Source organism: Coffea eugenioides, chromosome 2 (genome assembly GCF_003713205.1).
Source record: "Coffea eugenioides isolate CCC68of chromosome 2, Ceug_1.0, whole genome shotgun sequence".
Lineage (NCBI taxonomy): Eukaryota > Viridiplantae > Streptophyta > Magnoliopsida > Gentianales > Rubiaceae > Coffea > Coffea eugenioides.
Window position 1 is genome coordinate 12,381,616 of NC_040036.1, and position 13,626 is coordinate 12,395,241.

The following is a 13,626-nucleotide window of genomic DNA, read 5'->3' on the forward strand; positions in this document are numbered from 1 at the left end:
TTTCTCCTTTAGAACACTGACTACATCTGCTTGTACCTGTGCCACAACATACTGGATATGATGCACAAACAGGAGAAAAGTAAGCAGAACACCAAACAGATGATCTATCTGGAGGATACTCACAGAATGATCAGGCAACTTCATCATAGCATTTATTGCACCTTTAACATCATTGCGTTCCCAAAAATGCCGCACCACCTGCAAAGAAGACAGACTGTAGGTCACTGTCAACTTCAAGAGAATATGATGCTAGATGCAGATTGGAAGCTAATAAAAGGAAGACAAAAGATGTCCAAAAACCAGCATTCTAAAACACTTCAACTTCACCAAAAAACATAAAGCTGACTCCATGTTCTGGAGCACTTAATACGACATCTACCTACCATATGGATATAGTTTAGACCATTTGTCTTCTTCGTGTATACAATGCAACACATGGCCAAGGAGAACAAAAAATGAATTCTATAAATCTAGCTAAACCTCCAAAAACTACAGCAGCATCACATGCAAGTCTACAAAATAACTTACTTGTAACTTTGTCAGGCGTGACCGAAAAGTGCTTAATAGCACGTCATGATTTTGCATCAGCGCTTCAATGGCATGATTATCATCTGTATCTGGCTCCCTTCCAGCATTTGGTGGATTATTATCCTGCAGACAGCACAATAAAACGATCAAAGTGCTCATAAAAAGCCAACTTGAATGCAGTAGAAGATAATTCTTGAGAATTGCAACTTTTCCAACAACCAAGATAGCAATTCAACTATAAATGGTTAAACAAGCCAGTAACTAAAGCAGCCAAAAATAAAATCTGCCTGAAGTACCCAAAAACGAATCTGATAGAACAGGAGAAATGTCACCACCAGGATGTGTGTGCGTATGTAACCCACAGAAAGAGAGACATGTCAGCATCATGATATGCCTCTGTGTGTGTGTGTGAGAGAGAGAGAGAGAGAGAGAGAGAGAGAGAGAGGTGACAAAACCATTGTTCTAGAAGTCTAGAAGTTGTGATTTCAGCAACATGATTCGTCAATTGCATTTTAACACAAATAGTCCAGACCTTGGCTAACATTAGCTCTCATTTTAATGCAAATAGTGTGTCAATTCCATTTTATCACAGGCCATTAAAATATAATTATGGCACTCAAAAGATGCAACTGTCTCAAATCAATTTTAAGTATTTAGAAAGTAACATAACATGGTGAAAGAAATCATGACACACTTATTAGAATGCCAAAATTGGTGGCGGTGTAAATGTAGCTGTAGCTGTATTGCAGGCGAAAATTGTGTTTAGGTAGATCAGAAAAAAGAAAGAGCTAGCCCACATTCAATAGTAATGCAAAAGCAACTTCAGAGTACTTCTAAAAGCTTATAGCCACATACTCCTGTACCCTGTGTGCCACCTCCAGGCAAAAATGAAATAAAAAAATTGAAGCAAAAAGGTTTAAAAATAAAATTCTATATTAGCGTATTCACGTTCGAGGTTTAAAGGAATATCCAGACACAAGAAACGCTACTTTTTCAAGTTGAACGGTACTGTATCAAACAATACTTAAAAGTTTTCAAGCATTCATTACACATACACTTTCAAGACACATGGATTCGATGCAAGTCTTAGCTACACTGAATTTGAAGGGTAGGCACAAGATAATAACAAAAATATGCACACAAGCTTTTCTTTGTATCCAACTTCTCCTTAAATAACACTTCCTCAAAATATCCAGTCAGTTTCATGTAAAGCTTGATTCCTAACTATCAACATCACAACAAGACTTTTGTCAGCTCAATACTATTTAAAGTTACCATATATAAGCACAACCATACCTGCAAAGATGCTTTAGCTGCCTCAGTTATTGAACTAGGACATCTGTCAGGCATTTGAGCTTCTTTGCTACTGAAGTTAGGAGCATTCTCAGGCATTTGAGCTTCTTTGCTACTAAAGTTAGGAGCTTTCTCAGGCGTTTGAGCTTCTTCGCTACTAAAGTTAGGAGCTTTCTCAGGCGTTTGAGCTTCATTACTACTCAATCCCTCTCTTTTTTCAAATCTCTCAACCAAACTGCGTGTCCTACCTCGCACAACTGCCACTGCACATGTTAAGCACCAAAAAATCAATATTTTGCCACTAGTCTTTTCAAAATGTGATAATGTAACTGGATCAGATAACAACCTCCATTCACAACTCTAATAGGAATAACCCCTTTGTTGCACTCCTGGGGCTTTTCACCTGAAACACAGAAAATATGTGAAATCAATCATTCTGGGTAATTTTTACATTCCTGTCAGTGGGACAAAAGAAGAATTGTTGGATGATAATCAAATATATCACCATTATCAGAGTTCGATCCTAAGCAGCTCTGATGGGGGACACCAAAATTAAACATAACATCATTCTTTGCTCAGTTTTATGGAGTTAATGGCAGGAGTGAATCCCAAAGCCTATTAAACATCAATATTCCATCATGACTTTCAAAACACAGTCTAGGCAAATGAAGAAAAAGCAAATCTGTAAACCAAATAATCAGGCAACAATATTATAGGAACAAGAGAATTTGTGGGAAAAGTAAGCACTAACCAAGGTTGTACTTCCCCAGAATGGGTACTAGGAAAAGTAGAGCATAATACAGTATCTTAATCTTGCTTTTGCAAGGCATTACTAGGAACTATTTCTTCAGGAATACATATCTATTTCCACATATATAAACTAACTGAATTCCACAAAAGACAACCATGTATCATATACAGGGTCTTTGAAGCAATAATGTAAGAACCTTTAGAACAATATAATGAACACAAAAGCAGAAGAGACTATTGAAATAACTATGCACACATCCTGTAACAAGATACAAAGTTTATTATATTGAACACAAAAGAACTTCACCATTTTCCTGATTTGACAGTCTTGTCAGCGATGTAGCTTTTTCTAGCTTCTCTCCAACATTCTTGATGCTCAGATCTTCTCCCTCAGAGAATTCCTTCACATTATTGTTGCAAACAAGCTTGCTGTTGAAGTTTGGTTCCGTTTTAGTCTCCACTGCAGTCGTCATACTGCCAAGAGACATGGTTTCCAATCCAGTTGAGATTTTCTCCATATCAGACTTTGTATTTGACGACCTTCGGATATGGGAAGGCTTAAGTGTACCAGTAATGGCCCTACTGCTAGCAAAAGATTCCCTTCTAGAACCGGCCTTATCTTTTGCACTAGGATATTCACGAGGTATCACTATAGGCACAATGAAGGATTTGGCATCCCCTGACACATTAGTCTTTGCATGCACCCTTACCGCAGAGCCCTGCTTCTGACTTGCCAAAGTCGTAATCTCCTTTGGTTCAGAAGGGTCTACAGCATTTGGAGAATTAAGAGACCCAACTTTTGTTGAAGTAACAGGCTTACAAGCTTCAGCTTCAAATGCAGTAAATGTTTGTTATTAGCAAGAAGAAGAAAGTGCAAAAGAAAAAAAATTTATTGCACGTGTGTGAGGAGAACATGTATTCATGTATGCAAGTATAGTCTGTCCACTGACTAACAAATGAAAACAAGCTCGTCTTAGTTTGGAGAAAAGGAGGCTTACGGGAAAAATAACTAATTTGATGCTAAGCCTCTTAGCTAAATAATTGCAATCACACTATCACTGGCACTATCAACAGAAATAATACAGTCATCAAAGCCAAACAATAATGAACAACAGAACCAAGTTCTGCATAATCTCCATGCTTGCAATTGAGCACCAAACTCCAGCCAAAAGAAAAACCCAATCAAACATAACATGGTCAAAGAATATGAACTAGCAATTTTCAGATAAAAAAACATCACTCATTTATTAAGCATGAAAATGGATCAAACACAAAATGGTCAGTCATTGGTTGCTGAGAGATCAACTTACTATCCACATAGATATTCTTAATGTCTTTAGAATCAATATCTGGTGACATGCTGCGGAAATTTGAATTGGACCTCCTATGGCTTACGGATTTCTCAGAAGGATTTTCTTGAACTTCATATTTCTGCTCAGGTGGGCCATTCAGCTCAGGTATCGCACCCCCACCATATGGCTCAATAAGCTGACAGGAAAAGTAAACTACCGTATCATTAAACATCATCTATATACAATATGTAATCCCAAAAAAATGTCAGGTACATAACCCCAAACATAAAGCATGATGTAGCAAATCAGCAACAACCATTGAAATAGAATGGCAGATGATTAGACAAAGTAATTTGTTGAATAGATTAGAACGAAAGAAATAAATTATTTACCGAAATATCAGCTACCCAAACTCCAACAGAGTTCTGAAAATATGCACCACCCAAGAGTTTACCATCATGGACGCACATATCACCTAGTGTTGACCATCCCATATCAACAGAGTCATGACAAATTACTGGCTCCCATGAATACACCTTGTCAAACCAAAATAAAAAAATGAGAAAAATTTCTTTGCTAACCGTAAAAGATATTAGAAAATTCCACAGGATAGAGCTAAACCTTCAAACTATCATCCAATCCACAGAATAGCGTTCTTCCATCAGGGTGAAACGTTATGGATCGAACTCCAGCAGTCTGAGGGACAAAAGAATTGTTATTTTTTGATTGAAAAAGTACTGTCTCAAGGGTACCACTTCGATTGACATCAAGCATAAATCAAAGGCATATACACCATCTAACATGAAAAAGAAAAAAGAAAAGAGAAGAGAGATGTAATGGACTACAAGTAAAGAAAAATGGTAGGCAATAATTACAACAGCATGCCTAAAAAGTTCAATTAATTCTAAGAAGTTGATGCGTTTTAGACACATCATGCATTTTTTTCAACCTAACAGAGTACAATGAGAACCATCCCGTCAAATTTACCAATTCTTGTTGGCAATTTAGTAATGGTGCTGCTCTTGCCCAAGCAATTTCACATCTAATTGCAATTATACTCAACACAGGATCACTTTCATGCACTCTCAGAAAGGGTCATGGAGTTTATCACTTCAGTTAGGATTGGTAAATTTGTGGCACGTTTTGTAATTACATCAGCATACCAAATCTAACCACTGAACAAAAACTGGCGGCCCTACCCAGCACTTCAATAAGACTGAATCTTAGGAAACAAAGCACCAAAAGATAAGCCTGTTCATCAAGTCATTACCAATTTACATGTACAACAGAAACAAAAATAAAGTGCCAACCAGAACTTCATGAGGAAAGGGATATAACAGCCAGAACTACGGCTGAGAACCTCTGGTCACTACAGATATTTAGAATGAACATGTACACACCCATTATGAGTCATATAAGCATCTGCCTTTCTATAAATCCAAGGGTGTCAGCAATCATTTAATTTAGTTGACTATCATAAAATGTCGACCAAAGCATAATACTCTTCATAAAGTACTCTCCTATTCTGCTGCCAAATCATTAATTATTCCAGAAACTGAGATATGAAGTCAAGAAGCAGATGATCAGAGGCCTTAGACCTGGTTCTTGAAGCAATTTCTGCTTTAAGTGCTGCAGGAAACTGAGAGAAAAAGCTAAGGGTAGCCAAAAATAGAGGAACCCAACGAGACAAGTAACAATAGTTCTAACATATTACTCAGCATTTTTATGAGTAAATAAACCCTCTCATATTCCTCTTTTGTTTTCTTCTTAGATAAATTAAAGTTTTCAGTCCTATAGTATCATAAATGATAATAGTTCAAAGGACACCAGACAAAAAAACATGGAAAAATAACAAGGTGCTAAATAAGTGAGGCAAGAATATCTGTCACTGCAAAAATGCAAGCTTACCTCACGCCTGGCAGACCCAATCATTTCAAAAGTTTCCAAATCCCAAAACTTAACAGTTCGATCCGCTGAGCCTGAGAAAATATATTATACTACTAGTAAAACAATACTATGCAAATAATCGCCAAAAAAAAGGCAATTCAAATCAATCATGGCCCAAACTTATCACAAATGGGATAAACTGCAAAATCCATATAAAGCAAATAAAGGGCTGACAAGTAAGACGATGGTCTACCAGCCTCAAATGATTGGAAGATATATGTACTCATAGAAATAGAGATGTAACTTAGGAAACTTTTAGACAAAACATAGAAGAACAATTTCTTCCAAGACATGCATGCTGTGCATGTTCACCTGTAGCCAGAAGAAATTCAAGTGGATGGAAGTCTATTGATCGGATATGTCCTTCATGAAACTTGAAATCATGCAAGAGTTTTCCAGCTGTCAGGTCCCATATCTGACCGAAAGTAAAGAATTCATGACCAAGCAAAAGATAAAGAAAGCAGATACAACCTGTAAAAAAGCTTTAGTCACACCTTTACAACATTATCAAATCCACCAGAAACCACCCATCGGCCATCAGGAGTAAACCTTATAGTGCTAATTCCTCGAGTATGACCCTTATATGTATGAATGCATCCTTTCTTTCTGATATCCCATATCTTTAGATTAGTGTCCATGGAACCAGATGCAAAAAATTCACCAAATGGATGGAATTCCACAGCAGTGCAATAGGATCTGTGTCCAGAAAGAGTGCGAACCACTACACTTCAAGAATATTAGTAACTAGATTAGAGACCAAGCTGCATATATTTAAGACACTTAAAATAAGCAAGACCGACAACAGGATAATAGTTCCAGCAAAATAATTAAATATCTAAACTTATGAAGCTGCAAACAACTTATTACAACTGCTTTCTACGCGTCACTAGTTACTCTACCACACCAAAATGGAACGGATGCCCATCTTTATGGTCACAGAAATTTATCAGCAGATCTCAAGGCAGCATGCTGGTTATTGCCCATATTGTTTCGGCTAAAGACCAGCATGACTGCACTTCAGAGTCCACTAGATTGGTAGCTGCCGGTCTTTCTGATAAGTACATTTCCAGAAAAATGAGCCGGTTGTGTATCCATGCATTCATTTCTGGCTATAGCAACACAAAATCCTTCTTGAACACTTATGGAGCACAATACCAGATGCTACAAGGCATATGGGAACAATCTGGAAAAAAGCATAAAATGCAATATGGATGGCAGGAGACATTACAATCAGACATCAAGTATTTTTAGGGTGATGTCCCAAGGCTTTCATGTCAAGCAAGTGGCTTGTTTTCTCTCCAGACATGTAAATCAGTAGCCTGTTTGTCATTTTTTTAGTTGACAATAAATGGTGCTAGGTTTACATGTTTGAAGTTCAATTCTGAAAACATCATTAATTAGGTTTCTTGAGTATTGCAACAGCAAGAAATGGGAAACACCATCTTCAATGACAAGGATGATATTTATAGTCAAACAATTACTAATGGTAACCATAAGTATTTGAAGTTCAATTTGAAAAGCATCATTAATTAGGTCTCTTGAGTATTATGACAGCAATAAATAGGATTCCTAGATCAACAAACCACTTTATAAAACACGATCTGAAGGAGTTAATGAAATACTACTAAATCTAGATTAGGTCATAAGGTTAAAAATTCCATCTTTGCTAGCTCAAATACAAGAACCAAGTTGAGTCCACTAGCACGGAAAATAAATAGCCAAACCACTAATTACTCATCAGATGCAAACTTAGGGTAAAAAGCAAGCTAGAAAAGGTAATCAACATACTCTTTGTTTCTTCAAGGTCCCACAATTTAATTACACCAGATGATGCTCCGGCAACCACCAAGATCTCCGAAGAATCAAAAGCTACAGATTCAACTGGACTTGAGTGACCAGAAAGACTCTGCATGGTTTAGGAAGAGTATAACTTCAATTAATTGTACACAATAATTTAAGAGATAAAGAAACTATACAATGACTACATTCAACAAGCGGAATCCAAACTAGACTAATCCACCCATCTTTTCACATACTGCTATAAGTTGAATACTTCTAAAAACAACAAACAGAAAGGAATACTGAAAAACCTGCATCATGTGATAATATTAGGCGAAATGAAGCAACATAGACATATTAATTAGAGCATTAATTAAGCCTGAGAGGAATATTCCTAGTAGACAATGAAAAGAAGATGATCATGCATAGAGCAACTCCAGCGGGCAATGTTAAATTTCATTTGCCAATTCAATGATTACAGAACACAAAGCACATAGCACACACATCACCAACAATTCCAAAGCAGTTAGCACTTCAAGTTACTGCTTGAGTAAAGTACTACAGACCAACAACATCTCTTCTCTTCTGAAACAGAAAGACGCATGCATATCTGATTTTATTCCAACCGCATGTCAGACATCCTATGAACTAAGTAAAAGACTACAAATTTTCTTATTGCTGAATCATAGTATGTGACACCCAGTATGAAGCATAAATAGATCACGACACGATATCATAAGCAAGAGTCATAAAATGATTGCAAATGAGTATGTTCTGAACGTGACTATAAGAATCTGAAAACTACAACTACATATAGTACACGTAGTGACAAATCTAAATGACCTTTCAACTTAATAACGCACCAAAAGTTATACAAAAACATCAGAGTAAGCGCCTTTTTCCCCAGAAAAAGGTTGAAAAGGGGGCCCGATTCGGCTCCAATATCAGTCAATCGGTATTCAAGACATGAACTTGGAAGAAACTTATCTTTTCACAGCTCATTTTTTGTTTCATATTCGCAACATGATACAATCCCTATTAGCTGTTCAGGTCTCATTCTAAAGAAACTGCAAGTACACTCTGTAAAAAGCGAGTCTTGAACTAACCGATAAAGGTGCAGGATTGCCAATTGACCAAAGATTGACCACTTGATCATCTCCACCTGTTATAAATTGCCGAAAGTTCTTCCTCCCAATCCTTAAACAATTTACATTCCCCGAATGCGCCACAAACTCCTCTTTTTAATCATTTTAGTCAAGAACATACAACTTACCAAATAAAATAAAATAAAATCCAAAAGATCTCTGGCTTAACTTAGAGTCATGTATTCTCATTTAAAATTAATCTGCTATAGCTAACTTCTAATTCTACAAAAGAAAATAAAAAAAGGGCGATTAAACTGAAAAAAAAAAATCGTAGCTAATAAAGAAAATGTAGCACACAGCATTAAACAAAATTGGTGAACTTTATTATTAACTTACTTGAGATTAAAAAGGAACTAAAAAAACCCTAAAAACACAGCGAATTTAGGAATAAAGCTAAAAGTAGACGTCATCCACACTCGAAAATTATAAGCCAAAAAACAAAAAAGGATACGCAATTTATATCCGCGCTTGGCCATTTCTCGGAGGACGACGAGATCGGTGATCGAAACGGCGTCGTCGTGCACGCCACTGTTGCTGCTGCTGCAGCTGATGAAGAGCTGAATTTAGTCGGTGCGGCGGAGATTGGGGGAGAAGGGAAAAGTATATATACGAAACTTACACGTAACGTGTATGTATACAAGTATATATACTCCCTAGAATTTTAGAGCTGATTTATTACTGAAATCCTAACCGGAAAAGTGATGAAAATTCAAAACAGATTATTGCAGAGAAAGTTTCAGCTTCAGAACACGGCAAAAGACTAGAAAGAACGTGGACCTCCTCCTCAAGGAACAAAATGTAGGGGGGAAGAAAAACGAAGGAATAATTAAAAAAATATATTCTGGTTTTAATTTATTCTTGAGGAGGAGCGGTGCCAGTGATTATATACTATTTATTTTGTCATATTATCATTTAATTTTGTAGAGAAGGTGGGAAAGAGAGAGGAGTAGAACTGTGTGTGTGTGCGTGTTCAGACAATGATTGATGGGGGCGGGAGCACATTGTCGACTGTTTTTGTTTTTACTGCGAGTCTGGGCAAAAAGTTATGGTGCTCGGAGGAATGGGATGAATTCCTCCGAGCAGATTTGATAGAGATATTTTTTACCGCATCGATGAAAATGGCACTTTGAATTTGATGCTTGAATAAGAGGTAAAGGGCAAATATAACGGGAAGAACGGTAAATTTTTTTTTCCTTCAGAACAGTTTTTGAGCATCACTTTTTAATCTTTTTTTTCTTTTCTTTTTTTTTGGATCAAAATATTAACATGTTTGGATGGGAGATTATTTGAGATAATTTTTTTAAAAAAAATTAATGTAACACTGTTTGATATGGCATATGTGAGGTAAAAAAGTGATTAAAAATGTGTTTATGATTAAAGTAGATAAATTTGTGAAAATAATTTGCTATCCAAACACATTAATTGGCTAATTCTTTGAAAAATACCAGATAAAACTTTTAAATTGTGTAAAAAAAATACCAGATAAATTTTGTTTAAAGTTTAATTTTGTGAGTTTTTACACAATTTACTTGATTTGGTGAGTAATATTTTCCAAAATACCCCTGTTTAATTAATCAACTAAGAGTCAAATCGGCTTTAAGCGGTAACGTCATCACGGAAGTTCTCAATTGAAACTGCAAAATAAGTTCATGTTTTAATTGGCTAAAAACAAAAGTTAGAAAGTAAATCTGTACTAGTAAAAAAATTTGGAGATGAAACTGATCATTTTTCTAGGAAAGGTATAAAGAAGGATAAGAGGGTTATATATATATATATACACCAATGATATAAGGATAAAGCTCATCAATATATCACATACGTGCATTTTCTCGTTATTCAACAACGGAGTCTATGCAAATAAAATTTTCCCTGCGTAATTTAACTTGCTTACTTGTTCGGAGGATGAAACTTCAACAATTTTGAGAGGGCTTGGTTTAAAAAAAAATTCGTTATTTTAAATGACCAAAAAAAAAGTCCATCAGAAAATTTGTGTCGGCTTTTGATGTTTTTCCAATTTGATGATTTTGTATAAAAATATCTCTTGTTCCTGACCACCAATTATCAACCATTGCTCTACTGGTCAATAAATCGTTGTGTGCTTGGCACTTGAAGGAGCGCGCCTTGATTTGGCCTACTTGGTTGTTGCAGCCACGTAGCAATTTTCTTTTGTCCTCTTTTTGAGAGCCTAGCCACGCAGCTTTATTCGGATTGTCATTTATTTTTTAAAAATTTTTACGTTAGGTAATCTTCCATACTTGATAGTGCATACACTTTTATTATTGTATACATGACACATAATTTAAATTTAAATTTAAAAATCAAAGTTTGCATATGTGTCGTGCATCCAACCGTCACAGTGTATAAACTGTCAGTATATATAAAATTTACTCTGTTCGTAAACAAATTTTTTAATCACTTTTTTACGTCACATCGTTATAGTATAATTTTCTACAAAAAATTTTAAAAATAACAATCCAATCAGGCTATATAAATTTTTCTCTTCATTTCGGTTTTCTTGGGAAGATGGATCTAAAAAAAGATGCGACCACAAGTGAAATTTTTTTTTTTGGGCATTAGTAAGTGTTTGAGAGTTGATTTTTCCATGCATGATGAGGACTGTAAAAAGATCAAGTCAAGATATATACATATATTCGCAGAAGAGTCAGTTCATCTTATCTTATATACAGTTAGTCACCGGGAAATTTCTATTATTGCCAAGGGAGGAAAAAATCGCATAAATCAGCAATATGATTTCCACATCTAAGAAATTTCATCAGCTGTCATTTTACTTCCACTCCTTCTAAGAAGGGAACATACAATTATGTTTCTGTAGTCAATTGCACGTATTAGAAAATTCTTTTGTCCAACTTCCTTCAACCTCAATATTTATTAGTTAATGCATTTAGTATTGATCCCAGAAAGGAAAAAAGATTAGTAAGAGAAAAAACTAACATATTAGTAAATTTTAGCCAGTTTTTTTTTTCCCCATATTGTATTTTAATGTGATAAACACGAGACGCAACCTATTATTTTCAATCATTTTACAAGTAAACCGGTGGTTGACGTCTATTTTTAATCTGTTGAATGGTAACGAGTGCTTCTTGTTTGTGAAGGCTTTATTTAGATAGCTACTGTTAACTAAAATTTCTTTGACAAATATAGAGAATTTCAGACTGATCAAATTGTTCATCTGGACGAATGAAGGATATTGGCTGTGTTATTAGGGAAAGTATGCTACGTCTTTCATGTTTGAAACCAGGCAAAATGAAACAGAGAAAAGAAGTAAAACAGCATATTTGATGGTTACTTTAAAATAGTTGTTAAATAGGAGAAGTATTTTTCCATCATCACTCACTCCTAGTGTTACTCTAAGAAAACAGTAAGGTTTTGTAGGTCTGAATGTCTTTGCCTACTCTTCCTTTTTTTTTTTTTCAAAAAAAAAAAATATCGACAAAACATCAATTTCTTCACTCAATGAAAGTGAAAACCTTCATGTCACTCCCACGCTTGAAATTTAAATTGGTAGAGTTTGACAGTGAAAGATAAAATATCTAGCATTCACAACTGTGTGCTCACAAAATACATTATAATTATTGATTCATGTCATTACACGCAAGAAGCTAACAATTGCCCTTTTGCATTGTTATTTTTCGAAGTTTTTTTTTTTTTCAGAGAAATGTGCTGCTGTAGCGATACGATATATGTGAGGTAAAAAAAGTGATTGAAAATTGTGTTTACAGAAAAAATAAAAATCTTTTGGAGAAAAATGGCAATTCAACAGTGAAAGATAAAATATCTAGTATTTGCCTCCTAGGAACCAAGTCTAAAAAAATTTAAACCATCTTTTTACGGTAAAAAATAGCAAATACAAGCATGGGTAAAACCAAGTATGTGTAGGGTTGCTACTTGATTCCTTTACAAATCGGGATTAATCATATTGCCCAATTTTTACGTATGTTAACAAACATGGTACATCTCACCTACCTGGTCTAATATGCTGATAGCGCCATATGCTTAATCATCTAACTGTCCGAAAATGACATCTTTTTTAAAAATAAAAAATAAAAAAGCATAATTTCGTTCCAATATCTGTACTAATGATAGCAATTATGACACAGATACATAATAGATCTGAAAATCAACTCATACCAAAAATCTAAAAAGCACTAATAAACTTGATCATAATATTAAAATTCTGATGAATATCATAATTGTAATCCAATAAATATGCGTCCATGCTTGGATTGCTTGTTTCCGTCGGAAAATATTATCGTTTTCCGTGATCACATTTCCCTATCACCTTTTTCCCTCACATATATCAAATTGCTACAGTAATTTTTCCATGAAAAATGACGAAAAATGCAATCCAAACACAACCTTAGATTTCTCATGCACGAGGCTTAGGCTTATGTGACTGGCAGACATTGTGCAAACTTTCAGTCCAAGAATCTAATAATCTATCATATGGAGAGGTCTTCTTTTTTAGTGTTGGGAACTTCATGATTGATCAGTGCTGTCAACCCAACATGTAAACTATGATCAATCATTGGAGGATTTAAAACTCACTTGTGCATGTCTTTGCCTGGTGAAGATTGTTTGTTAATTTTTAAATCTTTGTTAGTAGAAATCTGGTGCCACTATGACCACTAAATCATCAATGCTTTACATTGACGTTGTAGGACAGAGCAATCATTTTTGTTCATGAAAAGATCAAGCAAATTGCATAGGGTGGCCACAAGAAACCAGAATGCAAAGTCAGAAGTGGTAATGATTTTTTCTGATTTTCTAATGAAATGGAGCGCTAACTATCACTATCACAATATGGTCTTATTTACTTGGTACTGTTCAATTGACCAAATAATTGCTTCAAAGAGCTGCATCTAATAGATCAA

General features: G+C 35.2%; 1 protein-coding gene across 1 annotated transcript; it reads right to left on the bottom strand.

Moving 5' to 3' along the window:
- Positions 1 to 3: 3 nt before the first annotated feature.
- LOC113756633 (katanin p80 WD40 repeat-containing subunit B1 homolog) lies at positions 4 to 9,625 on the bottom strand (the record flags this gene model as incomplete). The annotated part of the gene is made up of 15 exons (XM_027300265.1): positions 9,186 to 9,625; positions 8,696 to 8,826; positions 7,599 to 7,716; positions 6,305 to 6,531; positions 6,123 to 6,225; positions 5,772 to 5,842; positions 4,485 to 4,559; positions 4,256 to 4,399; positions 3,882 to 4,059; positions 2,879 to 3,400; positions 2,168 to 2,224; positions 1,825 to 2,084; positions 529 to 651; positions 124 to 198; positions 4 to 36 (listed from the first exon to the last, which is right to left on the bottom strand). Coding segments are annotated over exons 1-15 (2,142 nt in total), but the record flags the coding sequence as incomplete, so codon positions are not given.
- Between the last annotated feature and the right edge of the window lie 4,001 nt (positions 9,626 to 13,626).